The following is a 26,074-nucleotide window of genomic DNA, read 5'->3' on the forward strand; positions in this document are numbered from 1 at the left end:
GGCTGATTTCTGGCTGAACGGCCTTTCAGGTTATGTAGATATAGGACTCGTTTTACTGTGGATATAGATACTTTTGTACCTGTTTCCTCCAGCATCTTCACAAGGTCCTTTGCTGTTGTAAGTTCATCTTTAGGAGACAGAACACATCTCCTTCCTGAGTGGTATGACAGCTGCGTGGTCCCATGGTGTTTATACTTGCGTACTATTGTTTGTACAGATGAACTTGGTACCTTCAGGCATTTGGAAATTTCTCCAAAGGATGAACCAGACTTGTGGAGGTCTACAATTTTTTTCTGAGGTCTTGGCTGATTTCTTTTGATTTTCCCATGATGTCAAGCAAAGAGGCACTGGGTTTGAAGGTAGGCCTTGAAATACATCCAAAGGTACACATCCAATTGACTCAAATGATGTCAATTAGCCTATCAGAAGCTTCAAAAGTCATGACATCATTTACTGTAATTTTCCAAGCAGTTTAAAAGCACAGTCAACTTAGTGTATGTAAACTTCTGACCCACTGGAATTGTGATACAGTGCATTATAAGTGAAATAATCTGTCTGTAAACAATTGTTGGAAAAATTATTTATGTCATGCACAAAGTAGATGTCCTAACCGACTTGCCAAAACTATAGTTTGTTAACAAGAAATTTGTGGAGTGGTTGAAAAACGACTTTTAATGACTCCAACCTGTGTATGTAAACTTCCGACTTCAACTGTATATAAGACGTTATGACATTGTCATTACAAATAACAAATATAAACCAATTACACTTTTCCCCTCAAACTTTATTCAGGACATGCTTACATTAGCTTTCGGGACACAAATCATATTTCCATTGGACACAGAAACAGTAGAAAAAGACTTAATAGAGCACTTCATTTGCCTTTTTTATATGACCACTTAACGAATGCAAACAACCTTTCTTAAGACTGACTGAGTATACCGAGGTACAACACTGTTGAACAAGAGACTTGAACAAGAACAACGTTAATGTTGTTGGTCTATTTGGGCGACAAAATAAAAGTCCACTTTCTCAACCGGACCATGTAAAAGTACAAACATGAAGTCTACAAAAGAGAAAGGAAATTAAATGAAATCATTACAAATAAGAGTCAGGTTTTAAAAAGCTAAAGACTTTTAAAACCACTGTTTATTGTTCACAGCTCCACGTATCCCTGTGTAGCTTGGCTACAACGTGGGTGTTCAATAGCCTGGAATCCTGACTGCTATGCTCTGTTTCACCAAGTCAGTGGGGCATTCAGTCTGGCTTAACCAGGCTAGGGTTTCAAAGCACCAGATGTTTCGTCTTTGTATACAAAAATATAAAAGTCATACAATGACAGTGGAACATAGCTGTGCCATAAAGACAAAAACACAGATCCAGTATAAAGATGATATGTGCTTCCCTGTAACTCCTATATAGACATGAAGGATTGGTGAAGTTCCTATTCTGACTGACTGAATAGAAGGATTGGTGAAGTTCTTATTTTGACTGACTGACTGACTGACTGACTGACTGACTGACTGACTGACTGACTGACTGACTGACTAGAAGGATTGGTGAAGTTCCTATTCTGACTGACTGACTGACTAGAAGGATTGGTGAAGTTCCTATTCTGACTGACTGACTAGAAGGATTGGTGAAGTTCCTATTCTGACTGACTGACTAGAAGGATTGGTGAAGTTCCTATTCTGACTGACTGAATAGAAGGATTGGTGAAGTTCCTATTCTGACTGACTGAATAGAAGGATTGGTGAAGTTCCTATTCTGACTGACTGAATAGAAGGATTGGTGAAGTTCCTATTCTGACTGACTGAATAGAAGGATTGGTGAAGTTCCTATTCTGACTGACTGAATAGAAGGATTGGTGAAGTTCCTATTCTGACTGACTGACTAGAAGGATTGGTGAAGTTCCTATTCTGACTGACTGAATATACCATGGAAGCAAAGTTAGCGCACCTGCACTGGGATAAAACATCATAATAATAGAAAGACAAGTGTGACTAGAGGACTGTCCCTACAGTCTGTTCACAGTAACAGTAATACACACTTCTTTTCCTTGTTGTATTTGTAATGAGTAACGATGAAGAGGAAAAGTCATGCATAACAGTAAGAGAGGGTAAAATGAAGCCTAAATAGCCTACAGCCATGACTAAATAACAGCAGAGAGAGACAACAAGTTCGCGTTAGTCTGAAATGGAACTCTATTCCATAGATAGTGCACTACTTTTGTCCACTAGTGCACTATCTAGGGAATAGAGTTCCATGTTGGACTCAACTACAGAGCTTCTAAGAAGCACTGAAGCGAAAGCAGAAGCAGGGATCACTACGACGAGAGAGAGCTGAGAGGCATTCTGTGGTCTAAAGAGAACTACTTTCATCTAGGACTCATTTATCACCATGTTAGTAAAGCTATAGGGAAGCTGAGGAGATGAGAGAGAGATGGTTATCTGAGGAGACAGAGACTGTTTAAGGTGCATGCTATGGAGATCTGACAGGGACAGTTGACTATTGATGGGTGATGAGATAAATTGATTGAGGAAGGGTGATGAGATAAATTGATTGAGGAATGGATCACAATATTGATAAAGGATAACAGATTAAAGTACTATGTTGGTGGGTTTTACCAGTTGGTGTGTCTACCATAGAAATACAATGACTGGTAACTACTAGTGGTAAATGTAGTTCTATGCTGTATCCCATTTTACAGTTGTATCTGAGAAGAAGACTGCATTTTCAGGTTTCACTGTTGAGTTGAGTTCTGGAAGCCAGGTGAGATTTGTTTTGATTGATGTAGTTGGTTGTTGCTACAGTAGTTGATTTATCTTTCTCCCTACAGCAGACGTGAGGAGCAAGGAGCTCCCAGGTTCACGACAGGGAGGTGATATTGGAGCGGCCACCGGGTGGCGCCACGATCCTCTGTGCTGAGCGTCGTGGGATGTGATCGTCAATCTGAGTTCCTGTATCGGAGAACAAGAACAAAGATCCGTTACAAACAATTGAGTACATTTTGGGTTCTGATAGGGGTAAGGCAGTATAACTAGGATTTGAAATAACCATTGTACATAACCATTGTATAAATAAAGGTTCAATTAAAAAAGTGAGGAGAAACATCCACACCCAGTAAAGAGTAGACGAAGCTTACCCATACCGGATAGGGTGAAACCAGACTGGTGCAGGTTCCTGGTGGGGCCGAGGGGGCCCTTCCCTGGGCACTGGGGCCCCCTGCTGGAGGGAGTGGCCGGCACTGACTTAGTCATGCTGATGACATCATGGACCGGTCCATCATAGTTCCCTCGGGGGACGCCACGGGCATCAGCCATCTGAAGAGGGAGGAGAATATCATGTAAAGGATAATGTAGATCGTCAGCCATCTGGAGAGAATGTCATGTAAAGGATAATGTAGAACATCAGCAATCTGGAGAGAATGTCATGTAAAGGATAATGTAGATCGTCAGCCATCTGGAGAGAATGTCATGTAAAGGATCATGTAGGTCGTCAGCCATCTGGAGAGAATGTCATGTAAAGGATAATGTAAATCACCAGCCATCTGGAGAGGGAGGAGTATCATTTAGGATAATGTAGAACAGCCATCTGAGAGAATTTGTAATGTAGAACATCAACCATCTGGAGAGAATGTCATGTAAAGGATAATGTAAATCACCAGCCATCTGGAGAGGGAGGAGAATATCATGTTAAGGATAATGTAGATCATCAGCCATCTGGAGAGAATGTCATGTAAAGGATCATGTAGAACATCAACCATCTGGAGAGAATGTCCTGTTAAATGTAGGTCATCAGCCATCTGGAGAGAATGTCATGTTAGGATAATGTAGATCGTCAGCCATCTGGAGAGAATGTCATGTAAAGGATAATGTAATTAAGAGGATAATGTAGCCTTCATCATAAAAATTTGGTCACTTGTTAAAAAGTGATTTACTGTATAATATGCAGTAAGTAAAAGGTGGGAAGAGAGTTATGCCACATTTGTCAAAGCACAAGTTGCGATGGACTTTTATACTATCACACTCTGTTACTCTGCGTAGCCATTAGCCCTTAGCCGTTAGCCGTTAGCCATTAGCCGTTAGCGTTTAAATTGCTACAAGTGCACTTCAAAAGCACAGTTTCTTTAAAACCTAATGTGGTAGAGTTTCAGGCCTCTGTCTGTAAAGTTTACCTCTCGCTTTAGGTGACTTCTGCAACAGGATAATGACAGGGTCATTTAGGGATGGATTGTTCTTGTTCCTCTTTAGCTCTCAGTTCTTACCCTTCACTGGTTCTCTGATTTTATCTCTTACTCTGCTGCGGGCTTTGAGGAATTATACAACTGAATGGTGGCAAAGCTTTAAGACAATGAAATGTCCCTCTTGCTTCAAGTGAGATCTGCAACACGATAATGACAAGGACATTTAACACCCCTACTGCTCCTCTATCTGGACAGAACATCTTTCTCCTCATTAGCCCATTCAATTCCCAACCTGTTCACATTACATCATGGCCACCTAATCAATTTTCTCATCAGCTCTTATCCTGCTGTGCTTTTACCCTGCAAGCATTAGCCCCTAGCTCTTACCCTGCTAGCATTAGCCGCTAGCTCCTACCCTGCTGTGCTTTTACCCTGCAAGCATTACCTTGCTTACCCTGGTTAGTCATCACCTCTCTTCTCCTACCCTGCTGGCTCTTACCCCCTAGCTCTTACCCTGGTTAGCCTTCACCTTTCTTCTCTTACCCTATTGGTTGTTAGCCCCTAGCTCTTAACCTGGTTAGCCTTATATCTATTCTCTTACCCTGCTAGCCCTTAGCCCCTAGCTCTTACCCTGGTTACCCATAACCTCTCTTCTCTTACCCTGTTGGTTGTCAGCCCCTAGCTCTTGACCTGGTAAACCATCATCTCTCTTCTCTTACCCTGCTAGCCCTTAGCCGCTATCTCTTACCCTGGTTAGCATCACCTCTCCTCTCTTACCCTGCTAGCCCTTAGCCCCAAGCTCTTACACTGGAGAGCCTTCATCTCTCTTCTCTTACCCTGCTAGCCCTTACCCGCTAGCTCTTACACCGGTTAGCCTTCATCTCTCTTCTCTTACCCTGCTAGCCCTTACCCGCTAGCTCTTACCCCGGTTAGCCTCCACCTCTCTTCCCCTACCCTGCTGGTTGTTAGCCCCTAGCTCTGACCCTGGTTAGCCTTCATCTTTCTTCTCTTACCTTGCTGCGTGCTTTTATCCTCTTGTAGATGTAGTCAGGGTAAGCTTTCCTGGGTACGAAGCGTCCAGAGCCCTCTGTGACGTTCAGCTTGCCCCCCTCCAGGACGATCTTTCCCTGGCTGATCACCACCACCGGGGCTCCCCGCACCTCCATGCCCTCAAAGATGTTTATCTCCACTGTCTGGAAACACACACAAGGACAGAATAATGAACATCCAGCTCAGACATGATATCATCATTATCACACCCTTACAGACGGACTAAACTCCTTCCTGACAGACAGACAGACAGACAGACAGACAGACAGACAGACAGACAGACAGACAGACAGACAGACAGACAGACAGACACAGTCAGACAGACAAAACTCCTTCCTGACAGACAGACAGACAGACAGACAGACAGACAGACAGACAGACAGACAGACAGACAGACAGACAGACAGACAGACAGACACATTGGAGGATTGTCTGAATTATGTCTGGAGGTTGACTGTGAAAGAGAGTAGTGTGTGTGTGTGTGTGTGTGTGTGTGTGTGTGTGTGTGTGTGTGCGTGCGTGCGTGCGTGCGTGCGTGCGTGCGTGTGTGTGTGTACCAGTGCGTGGGTCGTGGCTGAGATGGTCTTGGTCTCCTTGGGGTTCCAGATCACGATGTCTGCGTCTGACCCCACAGCAATCCTTCCTTTACGAGGATACAGGTTGAACAGCTTGGCAGCGTTGGTGCTCGTCACCGCAACAAACTCATTCTCATCCATCTTGCCTGTCGCCTGGGGAATACAGAACAAAACATCCTCTTCACAATCAGGAAAGAGCTGTCTTTTATACAACAATGCAAAGACGTTACTGTTAAAGACATATCGCATCATTGTGAAAACCAGTGAAGAAGGAGAAAAATAGAAAGAATAAGAAGAAGAAGAAGGAAAAGAAGAAGTAACAACAACAACAGAAACAGGTGTGTCCTACGGTGGTCTAGCTGTCTAAACTGCTGCCTCCAGGTCATATATAGAGCTGCAGCATGGCCTTGAATCAGGCCAACTGCAAAAACTCTTTATTTCCCACTGTAAAGCATATAACGGCAAAAAAAAATAAACCTTTAAAAACGAAACAACAAAAGATAACATACCACAGCCTTCTCCCAGACGATGGCTAGCCTCTCCTCGATGCCGTTAGTTCCCTCAGGGATGAGGGTGAAGTTGTCTTTCCCAACAGCCTTCTGGGCCGTCGAGAAGGTGCTGTGGCCACTGGCCGTCACCTGAAGGTCTCCACTGTGGACCAAGACAACAGGACAGTCAGACCACTGTGGACCAAGAAAACAGGACAGTCAGACCACTGTGGACCAAGAGAACAGGACAGTCAGACCACTGTGGACCAAGAAAACAGGACAGTCAGACCACTGTGGACCAAGAGAACAGGACAGTCAGACCACTGTGGACCAAGAGAACAGGACAGTCAGACCACTGTGGACCAAGACAACAGGACTGTCAGACCACTGTGGACCAAGACAACAGGACAGTCAGACCACTGCGGACCAAGACAACAGTACAGTCAGACCACTGTGGACCAAGACAACAGGACAGTCAGACCACTGTGGACCAAGACAACAGGACAGTCAGACCACTGTGGACCAAGACAACAGGACAGTCAGACCACTGTGGACCAAGACAACAGGACAGTCAGACCACTGTGGACCAAGACAACAGGACAGTCAGACCACTGTGGACCAAGACAACAGGACAGTCAGACCACTGTGGAACAAGACAACAGGACAGTCAGACCACTGTGGACCAAGACAACAGGACAGTCAGACCACTGTGGACCAAGACATCAGGGATGACTAAGAGAACAACACAGTGAGTCACCATCAGGGATGACTGAGAGAACAACACAGTGAGTCACCATCAGGGATTACTAAGAGAACAACACAGTGAGTCACCATCAGGGATGACTGAGAGAACAACACAGTGAGTCACCATCAGGGATGACTGAGAGAACAACACAGTGAGTCACCATCAGGGATGACTGAGAGAACAACACAGTGAGTCACCATCAGGGATGACTGAGAGAACAACACAGTGAGTCACCATCAGGGATGACTGAGACCACAGAAGCTGATTCACTTATTAATAATCTGTTTTCTGGTTGTTTTAGGGTGAATCCACTTTTTCTTTGTTGAACGGTGTCCGTGAGAGCTTTCAACAGTGTCCGTGAGAGCTTGGAACAGTGTCCGTGAGAGCTTTCAACGGTGTCCGTGAGAGCTTTCAACGGTGTCCGTAAGAGCTTTCAATGGTGTCCGTGAGAGCTTTCAATGGTGTCCGTGAGAGCTTTGAAGTATGTGCTAGATGCAGACAAAGTAATTCAAATATAATTCAGAAATGTTCTGTCTTCATTCTAGTGTCTGTGTCTCTATGGCTGCGTTTACACAGGCAACACAATTCTGATCTTTTGCCACAAAATTGTATTTTTGACCAATCAAATCAGATCTTTTGTCAATAATTGTGAAAGATCAGAATGGGGCTGCCTGTGTAAACACAGCTTATGTGTTCTCACCAGGAAAGCAGGGAGTTGAGGTAGTCAGGGGTGCTGGGGTCTGGGCTGAGGGGCGGGGACATGACGAATGCTGCAGCCTTAGCCCAGTTCTTACTCCAATAGTGTGATCCATCTGTCCCAAGGCTGGCTGTGATTGGCTCGCCATAAACCACCATGCCTGAAAATCATCCATTGAAAAAAGACGAGGCATTTGTACAAGAAATATCAGTTTTTCAGGAAAATTTTTGCCAGGTCAACAACAAATGTGTTTAGCCATCAAAGTTAACAAAGAATGTATGACACAGAAATGATTTCTAAATAAAGTTGTTATTGAATCGCTAAACCCAGTCTCACCCTTCTTCCTGGCCTTGGCAATGACATCAGCAGCCGACTTGCTCATCACCTTAGTGATGTAGAGAGGACAGTTGGCCTGCTTGGCGATGGTGATGGCCCGGTACACTGCCTCTGTCTCCACCTAGTGGTCACAAATTAAACACCTTACTGTAACACCTCAACCAACATTTATCTTTATTTAACTAGGCAAGTCAGTTAAGAACAAATTCTTATTTACAATGACGGCATAGGAACAGTGGGTTAACTGACTTGTCAGCAGTTAAGTTTTACCTTGTCAGCTCGGGGATTCAATATAGCAACCTTTCGGTTACTGGCCCAACGCTCTAACCACTAGACTACCTGCAGCCACAAATCACAATTTCCACTAGTTACAACAGCCACAAAGTCAAAATTGGCAATATCGTATTTTTTTAAAATGTATTTTAAGTTAGGTTTAGGCATAAGATTTGCAGTGTGGTTAAGGTTAGGATTCAGGTTACACACCAAAAGGGTCCATAGGAGAACACTTTTTGATTCCAGGTAGAACCCTTTTTTTGTTCCAGGTAGAACTCTTTTGGGTTCCATGTAAAACCCTCTGTAGAAAGGGTTCTACAGCCATATAACTATTTTTGGTTCCAGGTAGAACCCTTTTGGGTTCCATGTAAAACCCTCTGTAGAAAGGGTTCTACATGGAACCGAAAAGGGTTCTACCTGGAACCAAAAGGGTTCTACCTGGAACCAAAAATAGTTATATGGCTGTAGAACCCTTTTAGGTTCTAGATAAAACATTTTTTTCTAAGAGTGTAGGCTTAGGTTTAAAATCAGATTTTGAGAAGAGAAATGGTAGAAATAGGTTTATGACTTTGTGGCTGTGGTAACTAGTGACAACCACAAATCACTTGAGTAACACTACCACTCCCGAGTGGGCAGTGGTTTAAGGCACTGCATCTCAGTGCTAAAGGCGTCACTACAGACACCCTGGTTCGATTCCAGGCTGTATCACAACTGGTCGTGATTGGGTGTCCCATAGGGCGGTACACAATTGGCCCAGTGTCGCCTGAGTTTGGCCGGGGTAGGCTGTCAATGAATGTTTTCTTAACTGACTTGCCTAGTTAAATAAAGGTTCGATTTAAAAAAAAATCAACAAATAAAAATGCTCAGACCATGACCTTGGCTCTCCTAAAGTAGGTGGTCTATGTTAAAGTCAACCTCTATCCGAAAGGCTCAGCACACGCATACTCAGGCTGACTGGCTATTGTTCAGGCAAATGTGAAATAAGTGCACTCAGGCTATCCGTAAGGGCAAAGTTAGTTACTTTAGGGAGCAGTTCTCTCTCTGTGGGTCTAACCCCAAGAAGTTCTGGACAACGGTTAAAGACCTGGAGAATAAACCCTCCTCCTTACAGCTGCCCATGTCCCTTAATGTTGATGATGTGGTTGTTACTGACAAGAAGCACATGGCTGAGCTCTTTAATCACCACTTCAGGATTCCTATTTGACTCAGCCATGCTTCCTTGTCCCATCTCCCACCCCATCTAATGCGACTATCCCCGATGCTCCTCCCTCTTTTTCCCCTGCCCCACAACAAAGTTTCTCCCTGTAGGCAGTTACTGAGTCTGAGGTGCTAAAAGAGCTCCTGAAACTTGACCTCCAAAAAAACATCTGTGTCAGATGGTTTAGACCCTTTCTTCTTTAAGGTTGCTGCCCCATCATCACCAAGCCTATTTCTGACCTTTTAAACCTGTCTCTCCTTTCTGGGGAGGTTCCCATTGCTTGGAAGGCAGCCACGGCACGTCCTTTATTTAAAGGGGGAGTTCAAGCTGATCCTAACTGTTATAGGCCTATTTCTATTTTGCCCTGTTTATCAATAGTGTTGGGGGAAAAATGAATAATGAACTGACTGGCTTTCTTGATGTCTATAGTATTCTCTCTGGTATGCAATCTGCTTTCCGTTCAGGTTATGGATGTGTCACTGCAACCTTAAAGGTCCTCAATGATGTCACCATTGCGCTTGATTCTAAGCAATATTGTGCTACTATTTTTATGGACTTGGCCAAAGCTTTAGATACGATAGACCATTCCATTCTTGTGGGCCGGCAAAGGAGAATTGGTGTCTCTGAGGGGTCTTTGGCCTGGTTGGATAACTCTCAAAGAGTGCAGTGTATAAAGTCAGAAAATCTGCTGTCTCAGCCACTGCCTGTCACCAAGGGAGTACCCCAAGGCTCAATCCTAGGCCCCACACTCTTCTCAAAATCCTAGGCCCCACACTCTTCTCAATTTACATCAACAACATAGCTCAGGCAGTAGGAAGCTATTTCATACATTTGTATGCAGATGATACAGTCTTATACTGTTAAATGCTCTACAACAAAGCTTTCTTAGTGTCCAACAAACTTTCTCTACCCTTAACCTTGTTCTGAACACCTCCAAAACAAAAGGTCATGTGGTTTGGTAAGAAGAATGCCCCTCTCCCCACCGGTGTGATTACTACCTCTGAGGGTTTAGCGCTTGAGGTAGTCACCTCATACAAGTACTTGGGAGTATGGCTAGACGGTACACTATCCTTCTCTCAGCACATATTAAAGCTGCAGGCTAAAGTTAAATCTAGACTTGGTTTCATCTATCGTAATCACTCCTCTTTCACCTCAGCTGCCAAACTAACCCTGATTCAGATGACCATCCTACCCATGCTAGATTACAGAGACATAATTTATAGATCGGCAGGTAAGGGTGCTCTCGATCGGCTAGATGTTCTTTACTATTCGGCCATCAGATTTGCCACCAATGCTCCTTATAGGACACATCACTGCACACTATACTCCTCTGTAAACTGGTCATCTCTGTATACCCGTCGCAAGACCCACTGGTTGATGCTTATTTATAAAACTCTCTTAGGCCTCACTCCCCCTATCTGAGATATCTTCTGCAGCCCTCATCCTCCACATACAACACCCGTTCTGCCAGTCACATTCTGTTAAAGGTCCCCAAAGCACACACATCTCTAGGTCACTCATCTTTTCAGTTCACTGCAGCTAGCGACTGGAACGAGCTGCAACAAACACTCAAACTGGACAGTTTTATCTCAATCTCTTCATTCAAAGACTCAATCATGGACACTCTTACTGACAGTTGTGGCTGCTTGGCGTGATGTGTTGTTGTCTCTACCTTCTTGCCCTTTGTGCTGTTGTCTGTGCCCAATAATATTTGTACCATGTTGTGTTGCTACCATGTTGTTGTCATGTTGTGTTGCTACCATGCTGTGTTGTCATGTGTTGCTGCCTTGCTATGTTGTTGTCTTAGGTCTCTCTTATGTAGTGTTGTGTTGTCCCTCTTGTCGTGATGTGTGTTTTGCCCTATATTTAGATTTTATTTATTTTTAATCCCAGCCCCCGTCCCCGCAGGAGGCCTTTTGCCTTCTGGTAGCCCGTCATTGTTAATAAGAATATGTTTTTAACTGACTTGCCTAGTTAAATAAAGATACAAAAAAAAATGTAAAAAGAGGACTGTCCACTCCTCGGATCCTGGTTCCTCTCTAGGTTTCTTCGTAGGTTCCTGCCTATTTAGAGAGTTTTTCCTAGCCACCATGCTTCTACATCAACATTGCTTGCTGTTTGGAGTTTTAGCACTTTGTGACTACAGCTGAAGTAAAAAGGGCTTTAATAAAATACATTTGATTGATTGATTGATTGATTGATTGAGATTACAATATTCAGTCTCATTTCCATTATTGCATCAATGGGAGAGTGGTAAATTCATCCACAAGCTATTTTCAACAAGCAATGGCATGTCTAGTCTCCCGGTTTCAAACCACTCTGGCACTAACAGTATCACTGGCTCATAACAACATACTGTAGTGTGATCATGTAAATGAGGCTATTGTTTATACAGAGACAGAAAGTCCCTACCTCCTCTGGGTGACACAGCACATGTCCCTCAGGCCCAGTGATCCCCAGCTCCAGTAGTCGCTTCTGCTCCTATATAGATAGAAGGGGAAAGACGGAAACTACACTTCACATGGTCCAATCAAAGACGACAGTTTATTCTGCTCCTATATAGATAGAAGGGGGAAGACAGAAACTACACTTCACATGGTGCAATCAAAGACGACAGTTTATTCTGCTCATATATAGATAGAAGGGGAAAGACGGAAACTACTCTTCACATGGTGCAATCAAAGACGGCAGTTTATTCTGCTCCTATATAGATAGAAGGGGGAAGACAGAAACTACACTTCACATGGTGCAATCAAAGACGACAGTTTATTCTGCTCCTATATAGATAGAAGGGGAAAGACGGAAACTACACTTCACATGGTGCAATCAAAGACGGCAGTTTATTGTGCTCCTATATAGATCGAAGGGGAAACACGGAAACTACACTTCACATGGTCCAATCAAAGACGGCAGTTTATTCTGCTCCTATATAGATAGAAGGGGAAATATGGCAACTGAAGATGTCCTTTGCCAAGGAGAGATATGCACAGTCACTGTCAAAGGCCAGTAGTAAAATAAGTCTTTCAAGTCAACAGTACAGCAGCCTACCTCGTCAATGATGTCTCCGTTCTCAGCGTGAACCTGAGCGATGGCACCCAGGTCTCTAATGATACCAAAAATCTCATACATCTGGCATGGGAAAGAGATAAAAACAAGGGGTGTTTCTCAAAATGCATACCACCGTGCTCCGAGAACGCAAATTGGAGAACGGGAGGGTCAGAGTATGGGTGTTTCTCAAAATGCATACTACCGTGCTCCATACTCTCATGCTCTAAATGCGTTCTCTTGAGTACGTTCTCTTGTTTGGTCTCTATTGTTGCCATTGTCCTGGCTGGACGAAGATTCAGCGAATGTGGAGGTGCAGAGTGAGGTAAAACAGTAGGGAAAGTGCTGCTCAGCGTGAGGTAATACAGTAGAGGGAGTGCTACTCAGCGTGAGGTAATACAGTAGGGGAAGTGCTGCTCAGCGTGAGGTAATACAGTAGAGGGAGTGCTGCTCAGCGTGAGGTAATACACTAGGGAGAGTGCTGCTCAGTGTGAGGTAATACAGTAGAGGAGAGTGCTGCTCAGTGTGAGGTAATACAGTGGGGAGAGTGCTGCTCAGCGTGAGGTAATACAGTGGGGAGAGTGCTGCTCAGCGTGAGGTAATACAGTAGGGGGAGTAGGGGCAGTGCTGCTCAGTGTGAGGTAATACAGTAAGGAGAGTGCTGCTCAGCGTGAGGTAATACAGTAGGGGGAGTGCTGCTCGGCGTGAGGTAATACAGTAGGGGGAGTGCTGCTCAGCGTGAGGTAATACAGTAGAGGGAGTGCTGCTCAGCGTGAGGTAATACAGTAGGGGGAGTGCTGCTCAGCGTGAGGTAATACAGTAGAGGGAGTGCTGCTCAGCGTGAGGTAATACAGTAGGGGGAGTGCTGCTCAGCGTGAGGTAATACAGTAGGGGGGGTGCTGCTCAGAGTGAGGTAGTACAGTAGGGGGAGTGCTGCTCAGAGTGAGGTAATACAGTAGGGGGAGTGCTGCTCAAATGGAATGTTTTACTCAAGAGAACGTCCTCGGAAAATACACTGGGAGCATGAGAGTATGGAGCACGGTAGTATGCATATTGAGAAACACCCAAGGTTACTGTTTACATTACATTTTAGAGACGTCTGAATAAATTGTTTGAAGAAATCAAACTTACCTGACTATCTGAGCTCTGGAATTTGTCCTTGTAAGCCATGAAGATCAAGAAGGAATTGACTCCTGGAAAAATTCAAACATAACATATTTCAAACGATTTCAAGGAATTGAATTTCTCGTATTTGAAAATCACAGGCATGTGCAGTTGTGTGTATATGTCTGTGCGCTCCTGATTGTGTGGTTGTGTGTGTGTGAGTGCATGAGTGAGTGTGAGAGGTCAGCTGGGTGAGAGAGAGTTGGTGGGCTGACTTGCTGTCTGTGTGGATTAGTGAGTGTAGGTCAGCTGGGTGAGAGAGAGTTGGTGGGCTGACTGGCTGTCTGTGTGGATTAGTGAGTGTAGGTCAGCTGGGTGAGAGAGAGTTGGTGGGCTGACTGGCTCTCTGTGTGGATTAGTGAGTGTAGGTCAGCTGGGTGAGAGAGAGTTGGTGGGCTGACTGGCTGTCTGTGTGGATTAGTGAGTGTAGGTCAGCTGGGTGAGAGAGAGTTGGTGGGCTGACTGGCTGTCTGTGTGGATTAGTGAGTGTGAGAGGTCAGCTGGGTGAGAGAGAGTTGGTGGGCTGACTGGCTGTCTGTGTGGATTAGTGAGTGTAGGTCAGCTGGGTGAGAGAGAGTTGGTGGGCTGACTGGCTGTCTGTGTGGATTAGTGAGTGTAGGTCAGCTGGGTGAGAGAGAGTTGGTGGGCTGACTGGCTGTCTGTGTGGATTAGTGAGTGTGAAGGTCAGCTGGGTGAGAGAGAGTTGGTGGGCTGACTAGCTGTCTGTGTGGATTAGTGAGTGTAGGTCAGCTGGGTGAGAGAGAGTTGGTGGGCTGACTGGCTGTCTGTGTGGATTAGTGAGTGTGAGAGGTCAGCTGGGTTAGAGAGAGTTGGTGGGCTGACTGGCTGTCTGTGTGGATTAGTGAGTGTAGGTCAGCTGGGTGAGAGAGAGTTGGTGGGCTGACTGGCTGTCTGTGTGGATTAGTGAGTGTGAGAGGTCAGCTGGGTTAGAGAGAGTTGGTGGGCTGACTGGCTGTCTGTGTGGATTAGTGAGTGTAGGTCAGCTGGGTGAGAGAGAGTTGGTGGGCTGACTGGCTGTCTGTGTGGATTAGTGAGTGTGAGAGGTCAGCTGGGTGAGAGAGAGTTGGTGGGCTGCCTGGCTGTCTGTGTGGATTAGTGAGTGTGAGAGGTCAGCTGGTTGAGAGAGAGTTGGTGGGCTGACTGGCTGTCTGTGTGGATTAGTGAGTGTGAGAGGTCAGCTGGGTGAGAGAGAGTTGGTGGGCTGCCTGGCTGTCTGTGTGGATTAGTGAGTGTAGGTCAGCTGGGTGAGAGAGAGTTGGTGGGCTGCCTGGCTGTCTGTGTGGAATAGTGAGTGTAGGTCAGCTGGGTGAGAGAGAATTGGTGGGCTGCCTGGCTGTCTGTGTGGATTAGTGAGTGTGAGAGGTCAGCTGGGTGAGAGAGAGTTGGTGGGCTGACTGGCTGTCTGTGTGGATTAGTGAGTGTGAGAGTCAGCTGGGTGAGAGAGAGTTGGTGGGCTGACTGGCTGTCTGTGTGGATTAGTGAGTGTAGGTCAGCTGGGTGAGAGAGAGTTGGTGGGCTGCCTGGCTGTCTGTGTGGATTAGTGAGTGTGAGAGTCAGCTGGGTGAGAGAGAGTTGGTGGGCTGACTGGCTGTCTGTGTGGATTAGTGAGTGTAGGTCAGCTGGGTGAGAGAGAGTTGGTGGGCTGCCTGGCTGTCTGTGTGGATTAGTGAGTGTAGGTCATCTGGGTGAGAGAGAATTGGTGGGCTGCCTGGCTGTCTGTGTGGATTAGTGAGTGTGAGAGGTCAGCTGGGTGAGAGAGAGTTGGTGGGCTGACTGGCTGTCTGTGTGGATTAGTGAGTGTGAGGTCAGCTGGGTGAGAGAGAGTTGGTGGGCTGCCTGGCTGTCTGTGTGGATTAGTGAGTGTAGGTCAGCTGGGTGAGAGAGAGTTGGTGGGCTGCCTGGCTGTCTGTGTGGATTAGTGAGTGTAGGTCAGCTGGGTGAGAGAGAGTTGGTGGGCTGACTAGCTGTCTGTGTGGATTAGTGAGTGTAGGTCAGCTGGGTGAGAGAGAGTTGGTGGGCTGCCTGGCTGTCTGTGTGGATTAGTGAGTGTAGGTCAGCTGGGTGAGAGAGAGTTGGTGGGCTGCCTGGCTGTCTGTGTGGATTAGTGAGTGTAGGTCAGCTGGGTGAGAGAGAGTTGGTGGGCTGCCTGGCTGTCTGTGTGGATTAGTGAGTGTAGGTCAACTGGGTGAGAGAGAGTTGGTGGGCTGACTGGCTGTCTGTGTGGATTAGTGAGTGTAGGTCAGCTGGGTGAGAGAGAGTTGGTGGGCTGCCTGGCTGTCTGTGTGGATTAGTGAGTGTAGGTCAGCTGGGTGAGAGAGAGTTGGTGGGCTGCCTGGCTGTCTGTGTGGATTAGTGAGTGTGAGCATCATCTCATGTACAGTATGTGTCTCTAGTGTTGTGTTGTCACCTGCAGTAATCGTCTAGCTGCACGGCATCTCAGAAACATGCAGACTCTCTCAGCCACGCTGTGACCTCCTAATGTCTAAGACTAACACGCAGTTACCCCAAAGCCATGCCTGCTCTCTGTGATGTCTAAAACAAGGAAATGTGAGTGTGTGTGTGTGTGTGTGTGTGTGTGTGTGTGTGTGTGTGTGTGTGTGTGTGTGTGTGTGTGTGTGTGTGTGTGTGTGTGTGTGTGTGTGTGTGTGTGTGTGTGTGTGTGTGTGTGTGTGTGTGTGTGGCATTGACATGAGGGAGGCAGAGCAGCAAAAAGCAGCTCTTCATGGGGGATTGAAAGTAAAACTACACCACTGTATTCTCCTAACAGCAGGGTATCAGCCACATTACCACAACACCATTAACAGCAGGGTATCAGCCACATTACCACAACACCATTAACAGCAGGGTATCAGACACATTACCACAACACCATTAACAGCTGGACATGACCCCGTTGTGTTTCCTTGGGGTTCACCCACAACACCATTAACAGCTGGACATTACCCCTTTCAAAGTTATTTTTGGTAATATCATCTAATGTATTCTCACCTAGTAGTTATAGTGTAGGGAAACGATTGAAGAGTCATATTGGGTGGTTTTGTGTCAGACAGATTGAGATTTGAAGACAGACACAGGCAGATCCTGAACATCCTGAAACAATACCTTTATCCTTCACCAGGCTCTCCATCTCTTCAAAGAGTCCGTCGTGCCAGCGGGTGATGTCCATGTGGAGAGAGTAATCACAGCAGGACCCCCTGTCTGCTATGTCCTTCCACTGGTCGTAGGCCCCCAGGAGGGTGGCACCAGGCTCAGGGACCACATGGTCGACTAGAGGACAGGAGAGAAGAAGAGGACCAGGTCAACTATAGGACAGGAGAGAAGAAGAGGACCAGATCAACTATAGGACAGGAGAGAAGAAGAGGACCAGATCAACTATAAGACAGGGGTGAAGAAGAGGACCAGGTCAACTATAGGACAGGAAAGAAGAATAGGACCAGGTCAACTGTAGGACAGGAGAGAAGAAGAGGACCAGATCAACTATAGGACCTGAGAGAAGAAGAGGACTAGGTCAACTGTAGGACAGGAGAGAAGAATAGGACCAGATCAACTGTAGGACCTGAGAGAAGAAGAGGACTAGGTCAACTGTAGGACAGGAGAGAAGAATAGGACCAGATCAACTATAGGACCTGAGAGAAGAAGAGGACTAGGTCAACTGTAGGACAGGAGAGAAGAATAGGACCAGATCAACTATAGGACCTGAGAGAAGAAGAGGACCAGGTCAACTATAGGACAGGAGAGAAGAAGAGGACCAGATCAACTATAGGACCTGAGAGAAGAAGAGGACCAGGTCAACTATAGGACAGGAGAGAAGAAGAGGACCAGGTCAACTATAGGACAGGAGAGAAGAAGAGGACCAGGTCAACTATAGGACAGGAGAGAAGAAGAGGACCAGGTCAACTATAGGACAGGAGAGAAGAAGAGGACCAGATCAACTATAGGACCTGAGAGAAGAAGAGGACCAGGTCAACTATAGGACAGGAGAGAAGAAGAGGACTAGGTCAACTGTAGGACAGGAGAGAAGAATAGGACCAGATCAACTATAGGACCTGAGAGAAGAAGAGGACCAGGTCAACTATAGGACAGGAGAGAAGAAGAGGACCAGGTCAGCTATAGGACAGGAGAGAAGAAGAGGACCAGGTCAGCTATGGGACTAACAGGGGAGAGAGGAAACCATACACTGAGCAGAGGACTTCAACTCCTGTCAACACAGTTTCTTTCTATCAAGATCAATAACGACCCATGAATAACGTAGACGACGCAAAGTCACAAAAGTAGCCATTAAAAACATCAGACTGATATTGCCTCCAATGTTACATCCCTAACAACACAGCTCACATAACAGCCCTATGGGGGTCTGTGCTGCTGTTTACGCAGATCCAATAGGAGCTGGAGGACAGTTTCAGGGTAAAGAGTTCAGAGTAAAGTCTCTCTGACAGGCTGGGTTAGCGTGACCCTGTTTCAGATGTTCTAACTGCAGCACTCAGACATGCTCTCCCCTCCTCCAGCTCTCCTCCGTCTACCCCTTTTTCTCCCCCCCCGTCTCTAACCGCTCAGAGAGATTCCCTCTCAGCCTGTCTCACTCGCTGCACAAAGAAACACAAATTGTCTCCCTCTGTTCTGATCCCTCCATCCTCTCCCTGTACCACCTCCCTCCATCCCTCTCCCTGTACCACCACCCTCCCTCCCTGTCCCTGTACCACTTCCATCCCTCCCTGTCCCTGTACCATCTCCTCCTCCCTCCATCCCTCTCCCTGTACCACCTCCCTCCCTCCCTGTCCCTGTACCACTTCCCTCCCTCCCTGTTCCTGTACCACCTCCCTCCATCCCTCTCCCTGTACCACCTCCCTCCATCCCTCTCGCTGTACCACCTCCCTCCATACCTCTCCCTGTACCACCTCCCTCCATCCCTCTCCCTGTACCACCTCCCTCCCTTTCCCTGTACCACCTCCCTCCATCCCTCTCCCTGTACCACCTCCCTCCATCCCTCTCCCTGTACCACCTCCCTCCCTTTCCCTGTACCACCTCCCTCCATCCCTCTCCCTGCACCACCTCCCTCCATCCCTCTACCTGTACCTCCTCCCTCCCTCCCTCTCCCTGTACCACCTCCCTCCATCCCTCTCCCTGTACCACCACCCTCCATCCCTCTCCCTGTACCATCTCCCTCCATCCCTCTCCCTGTACCACCTCCATCCCTCTCCCTGTACCACCTCCCTCCCTCTCCCTGTACCACCTCCCTCCATCCCTCTCCCTGTACCACCTCCCTCCCTCTCTCTCCCTGTTCCACCTTCCTCCCTCCCTCTCCCTGTACCAACTCCTCCTCCCTCCATCCCTCTCCCTGCACCACCTCCCTCCATCCCTCTCCCTGTACCACCTCCCTCCATCCCGCTCCCTGTACCACCTCCCTCCGTCCCTCTCCCAGTACCATCTCCCTCCATCCCTCTCCCTGTACCACCTCCATCCCTCTCCCTGTACCACCTCCCTCCCTCTCTCTCCCTGTTCCACCTTCCTCCCTCTCTCTCCCTGTACCAACTCCTCCTCCCTCCATCCCTCTCCCTGTTCCACCTCCCTCCATCCCTCTCCCTGTACCACCTACCTCCATCCCTCTCCCTGTACCACCTCCCTCCATCCCTCTCCCTTGTACCAACTCCTCCTCCCTCCATCCCTCTCCCTGTACCACCTCCCTCCATCCCTCTCCCTGTACCACCTCCCTCCATCCCTCTCCCTGTACCACCCCCCTCCATCCCTCTCCCTGTACCACCTCCCTCCATCCCTCTCCCTGTACCACCTCCCTCCCTCTCCCTATATCACCTCTCTCTCCCTTTACCACCCCCCTCCTCCCTCTGTTCAAAGCCTCTCTGTCAATCTCCCTCTACTAGATCTACCTCTTACTCAGTGCTATATAATATATTAACTCTCTGGACTAGAAAGACTCTATAAGTGTTAGATCTCTCTATCTCTCCATCAGTGCTATATAATATATCATCTCTGTGGACTGGAAAGACTCTATAAGTGTTTGATCTCTCTATCTCTCCCTCAGTGCTGTATAATATATTATCTCTGTGGACTAGAAAGACTATACTGTTAGATCTCTCCCTCAGTGCTATAGGTTTAGTTAAGGTTAGTTAGGGTTAGGGTCAGCAGTATAATAGAGGAACCCTACTGATCATGGTGGTGCCCCCTGCCAGGGCAGCCTTGGTCCCGTGGTAGAAGTCATCTGAAGGGCTCATGCCCAGCTGGGAGGTCTGGAGGCTGGTGTTCACATCGACGCCCCCGGGGATCACGATGTGTCCGTAGGCATCAACCGTCTTCACCCCTCCTGGAACTAAAAGGTTCTCACCAATCTGCCTGGTGAGGAGGACACAGGCCATGGTACAGGACAATGGTCACATTTTAACAGCAACAACAGTTTGTGTGTGTATCTGTCTGCCTCTCTGTCTGCCTCTCTGTCTGTCTGCCTGTGTCTATGTCTGTCTGCCTCTCTGTCTGCCTCTCTGTCTGCCTGTGTCTATATGTCCGTCTGCCTCTCTGTCTGCCTGTATGTCTGCCTGTGTCTATATGTCTGTCTGCCTCTCCGTCTGTTTGTGTCTATATGTCTGTCTGCCTCTGTGTCTCTGTCTGTGTCTTTGTCTGTATGTATGTGTCTCAATCTGTCTGTCTGTGTGTCTGTGTGTGTGTGTCAATCTGTCTGTGTGTCTGTGTGTGTGTGTGTGCAATCTGTCTGTGTGTCAATCTGTCTGTGTGTGTGTCTGTGTGTGTGTCTGTGTGTGTGTGTCAATCTGTCTGTGTGTGTCTGTGTGTGTGTCTGTGTGTGTGTCTGTGTGTGTCAATCTGTCTGTGTGTGTGTGTCTGTGTATCTGTGTGTGTGTTAACAGTAACATCTTACTTGATGGTCCCATCCTCCACATAGACGTCTGCGTAGAAAGACTGGTCGTCATTAACGATCTTTCCTCCTTTGATAATGAGGCGATCCGTCTGGAGACACAGGGATCATCAACAGCAGTGAGGAACACAAACACACATTTACATGTTAGTCATTTAACACACACTCTTATCCAGAAGAACTAACAGTCAGTACATTCACCTGGAGGTAGCTTGGGGAGACAACCACATATCTCAGTCACATAAAGTCAAGTGTAATAAAGCAGCTATCAGTAGGGTCAGTGCTGCTAAGACAAGACAAGTGTTAGTTCAAGAAAGGCCAAAGGTTCAAGAAAGGTTTAAACATCAATGAGCCATGAGAAGAGAAGTGGAAATGAAAGCTAATGTATTCTAATCATAAATATCTCTAATTATTACAGTGTGTGTGTGTGTGTGTGTGTGTGTGTGTGTGTGTGTGTGTGTGTGTGTGTGTGTGTGTGTGTGTGTGTGTGTGTGTGTGTGTGTGTGTGTGTGTGTGTGTGTGTGTTTGTGTGTTTGTTTCATCTAGCCCTAGTCACTCTCTCCCCTCCCCTCTCTCCTCTCCCTTCTCCCCCAGCTCTAGCCCTAGTCACTCTCTCCCCTCCCCTCTCTCCTCTCCCTTCTCCCCCAGCTCTAGCCCTAGTCACTCTCTCCCCTCCCCTCTCTCCTCTCCCTTCTCCCCCAGCTCTAGCCCTAGTCACTCTCTCCCCTCCCCTCTCTCCTCTCCCTTCTCCCCCAGCTCTAGCCCTAGTCACTCTCTCCCCTCCCCTCTCTCCTCTCCCTTCTCCCCCAGCTCTAGACCTAGTCACTCTCTCCCCTCCCCTCTCTCCTCCACCTGCTCCCCCAGCTCTAGCCCTAGTCACTCTCTCCCCTCCCCTCTCTCCTCTCCCTTCTCCCCCAGCTCTAGCCCTAGTCACTCTCTCCCCTCCCCTCTCTCCTCTCCCTTGGCAAGGGGGTCTCAAATGAGGGGAGAAGGAGGGAACTACAATGCCCTCTCTAAAGGCTGTTCCTCTGCCAGCTAGTACCTCTGCTGCTGCCACCTTGCACTCAGTTTACACTATGATCACATCAGTCATAGGACAAAGTCAACGGGGAGTGAACATAGTGTGTATAAACAGTAGCACAATGCTTTAGTAAGCACTAATACAATATTATAATATAGGCCTGATGTAAACTAGCTGATCCATAGACCTAGCAGTGGTGGATCCTTTACCAGTGGATGGAGAGAGCGGGGTTCGACAATGAGGTTCTCAGTGAGTTTAGGGGCAGAGAGACCCTGTTAACAATGAGGTTCTCAGTGAGTGTAGATGTAGAGAGACCCTGTTAACAACGAGGTTCTCAGTGAGTTTAGATGTAGAGAGACCCTGCTTGGACAGACAGACAGACAGACAGACAGACAGACAGACAGACAGACAGACAGACAGACAGACAGACAGACAGACAGACAGACAGACAGACAGACAGACAGACAGACAGACAGACAGACAGACAGACAGACAGACAGACAGACAGACAGACAGACAGACAGACAGACAGACAGGTTCTCAGTGAGTTTAGGGGCAGAGAGACCCTGCTGGGAAAGACAACAGTGAAGCCATAATGTAAAGTGACAGATCAACAGACAGCCATGACACCAGAGGGATGTGGCTCTACAGTACACTCTAGGACTACACAGTTTAGGTTCAGAGTTACTTCTGCTGCTGGTTGACAAAAAAAACATTGCACTCTAAAAATAGCTGAGATAAAAACAACTCAATTTGGGTAAATATTGGACAGAACACACGTTGGGTTATATTGACCCAGCTAGTTGGGTCACAAAAACCCCATTGTTTTCTTTAAGAAGAAACAGGTTGGGTTGTTGATGCTGGGTTCCTGAGCTGTGATCCATCAGGTCAGATCAGAACACTAGGAGAGTAAATGTCATTCCAGTTCATCTGTTATGTTGTCTTGTCAACACGTGTTAATGTTGAGCACTGACACTTCTGAAGCTTTAATAAGGCTTACACAAGAGTGAGGTCCTTAAAATGCCTATGGCTTGTTAAGGACTTGTTCAAATATTTAAATAATAATGTAATGAAATGTATAATAAAATATGTATTAGGCAAAAATATTGAAGGATAATTGAAATTTGCAGTGTACAAACTCAACATGACGAATAAGAATGACATTTACTCTTACGGGTGGTCAAAAATAACTCTGAAAGCCATGCCTCCCTAATAGGCCATGCCTTTGGATTACCTAAACATGGGTTAATTTAACCATCGAATGGGTTTTTATTGTCATGCTATTTTCAGGAAGTATGGCCTATTGGGGGCGTGGCTTTCAGATAGGTCTTGTTGACCATTCCGAGAGAGTAAATGTCATTCCTGTTCATCATGTTATGTTTTGTACACTGCTAATTAAAAATGTCCTTCAATATTTTTTGAACATTACATATTTTAATATACAGTTAATAACATGATTATTTAAATATCATAACGAAGTGGTAACTATCCCAACATTGGGATATGCATATGCACCTGTGGCACTCATTTTGTGTAAGTCTCGTTAAACTACAAAAGTGTCAGTGCTTAACCTAAATACGTGTAGACAACACAACAGAACAGATGATCGGAATGATGTTTACTCTCACGGGTGGCCTAAAATAACAATCTGAAAGCCACGCCCCTACTAATCCATGCCTCCAGTCTTCTGATCTGACCCAGTGGGTTGTAGCTCAATAACCCAACTAAGTGCTCAACTGGCTGGGTCAAAAATAATACCATGTGTATTGTCTGATTTTTACCCTGTGCTGTGTTGTTTTTAATGCAGATTTTTTTTAGAATGTGGCTGGTAGACAGACTGATGGATGGACAGACGGACATACAGACACATGGGCGTACGGGCAGACAGGCAAACATGCAGGCAGGTAGAGACACAGAATGACAAACAGAGAGAGAGACAGGCAGATAGACAGGCAGACACCACCCCAGAAGAACAGACAGTAAGCTAACATCAGTGGCTCCCATACAGAAAGAGTGTTCCAGGGAACAGTTATCATTTCTCTCACACTGGTCTTCTGGTTACAGTTAGGAATTATGACAGTCTTAACCTCTGTATTGATTTTAGTCATGTAGCCTTTCTAATGGCTTCATATTCAACTGCTGGGGAGAATAATTCCAAAGGAGGAGAATGTGGGTCATGCTGGTTAAAGGAGCGGCCCTGTACTGTAGGCTGTACAGTCAAATTGCCCGGAAGAAAATAGGATTCAATGTGGCCTCGCTAACTACGCCCTGTCTCCGTTGCTATAGCGTTCAACTGTGCTCCCTTCCTCCGCATGGATGAATCTGTCCCGTTTTAACGACAAGGGGAAACCCTTAATAGCAGGAGACATAGAGGCTTTCGGAGACTCAGACAGACCGTTTAGGCTGCAAGATGTCCATGGTTTGATGGTTAACGATATAGGCTGTCATGGGCACTTAGAAATGCATCTCTGAGACATTTGAGATCTTTGTTGAGTCTTTTCAATGGAAAACATTTATTGGACGATATTATACGCAATTCAAATATATTATTTAGCCGGATCCTGCATGTCAGTCACTCAAATCACTGACTGAAATGTGGGGACATGCGACAATGCGAGACAGCTCTCTGATCATTCCATAGAGGCCGCCGCCATGGTCAATTCACTACAATGTATTGTTAGCCTACATTATATGTATGTTTTCATTTTATTTGCAGCGTTCAAGAAAACGTCATGACATAACCAGGACGGAATAGACATTCGATGCCAAGAGAGTATCTTGTTTGGGCTTTGACATTGTGAAGTCTGAAGGCTAAAGCAGTAGCCGGTTGTTGCGTGCGTGTGAGGGGTGTATAGAAGAAAGATTATTCAAATACGATTTATCACACCATTTAGGTTACCATTTTGTCTTTGCAATCGATAAATAATACCGGTGTGTGGGGCGACAACGTATATACCTACCGATGAACGAGGAGTGCCTACCGACAAACGGGGAATGTTCTTCTTGCCTTGGTAAGACATGCCGGCCGGTGTAGCGGTTCACTGGGAGGCAGCGCTTTGATTCCCGACGTTTCAAAGAACACGAGACACGGATTTATCACGGCTTGGTAGCCTATTTCCTCGCTTTAAAATCCGCCGGAGACAATTTCTGTAGTCTAATTTACACTATCCTACTGGTCAGATCGTGTGAATACAGGAATATACCGACAGAATACTCGAAACAATATGTTGTAGGTTACTATTACTTTGTTAGTGCTGTCGCGCACCAGTCAGAGCCCTCCCTTCAACAATACATCCGGCTGCCTAGCGCACCATCTGCTAGTTTAATATTCCAGACACATCACATCCTACCGCTAATGGCTGGCATCACACATCCTACCGCTAATGGGGGCTAGGCAGACAGCCTGGCAGGCAGGGAGCCTTTTGCCCTACACAACCACAATAATTTAGTGGACACTTAAAACTCATGTTCTTGATAAAACTCCGGGCCTATTATGAGTGGGAGTAGCCAGCTGTTGAAATCACAGATAAAAATGTGAAATCTCTTTCTTATGGCCATGGGCAACCAATGGGCAGAATAATGGTCATTTCAATACCATGCCCGTTGGGACAGCTCCTATAGGCTAAACATTGCATGGGCTAGACTTGATCAATGAATTACATATCAATTAAGATTGTGTTAGGTTAACTTACTCAATACAGATATAAGTTCAAAACATGGAGAAAAATATATCTGATTTGTAAATAGACATTTGACATGTTGTCAATTCAGGCACCGCACAATATAAAATATCTTCCACTGGGGAAAATACATCTATGAGGTGCAGATTTACCTCCTGTTTTCCATTGTGCTCACTGTTGTGTCCAGATCCAGTCTGGTAAACGATTTGACCCCGCGAGGAGCCGGTTTCAGCCACAACTGCTCTGTTTCCACTTGGTCTGGTCTCACTGACCGACGAGAAGTTACTCACACTCCCGGTGTCACTGAAAGTATCCGACCAGCATTTCTCCTCGTTCTTAATCTTAACGTGTCGTCTCACAGACTGGGGGCTGCTGTTGTACGACTCAAAATGTAAAGTTTTATTCTCATAAGCGCCTTCCACGTTGCAGAACATGCCGCCGAATTTTACTCTGGGTTTCGGGCTGTCTGTCCCCAGTCTAGACAGCAACGACCCTTCATCGTCACTATCTCTTGGGAGAAGTTTCCTCTCTGCCATGGCCAATAACTATTCTTATTCTCAGAAAGAAAGAAATGTAAAAGTTTGTGAAAAATATCCAAAGTAGACCAAAAAAGGTACTTCTACCCAAGTAAAACCTAGGAGTTAATTCCCCTTTTAAGTAGCCTTACTATAGCAGAGGACTTGGTTAGTCAAGTGACGAGAGGAGCTGTCCACTG

The 26,074-nt window shown here is 46.4% G+C and overlaps 1 protein-coding gene across 3 annotated transcripts; it reads right to left on the bottom strand.

The window, feature by feature from the left end:
• Positions 1–763: 763 nt before the first annotated feature.
• Positions 764–26,074, bottom strand: LOC106577423 (dihydropyrimidinase-related protein 2). 3 transcript variants are annotated; one of them, XM_045701106.1, is made up of 14 exons: positions 25,512–26,074; positions 20,662–20,750; positions 19,939–20,123; positions 16,881–17,045; positions 13,725–13,786; positions 12,597–12,677; positions 11,961–12,029; positions 8,078–8,198; positions 7,745–7,901; positions 6,321–6,462; positions 5,794–5,964; positions 5,200–5,379; positions 3,146–3,323; positions 764–2,960 (listed from the first exon to the last, which is right to left on the bottom strand). In XM_045701106.1, the coding sequence occupies exons 1-14, from the start codon at positions 25,893–25,895 to the stop codon at positions 2,869–2,871; spliced, it is 2,076 nt and encodes a 691-aa protein (XP_045557062.1). In that variant the 5' UTR covers positions 25,896–26,074; the 3' UTR covers positions 764–2,868. The 3 variants fall into 3 exon arrangements, with proteins under 3 accessions (XP_045557062.1, XP_045557063.1, XP_045557064.1); XM_045701107.1 differs by having other exon boundaries at positions 3,152–3,323; positions 25,512–26,072; XM_045701108.1 differs by lacking the exon at positions 25,512–26,074 and adding an exon at positions 24,640–24,985.

This window comes from Salmo salar, chromosome ssa18 (genome assembly GCF_905237065.1).
Source record: "Salmo salar chromosome ssa18, Ssal_v3.1, whole genome shotgun sequence".
NCBI classification, from domain to species: Eukaryota; Metazoa; Chordata; class Actinopteri; order Salmoniformes; family Salmonidae; genus Salmo; species Salmo salar.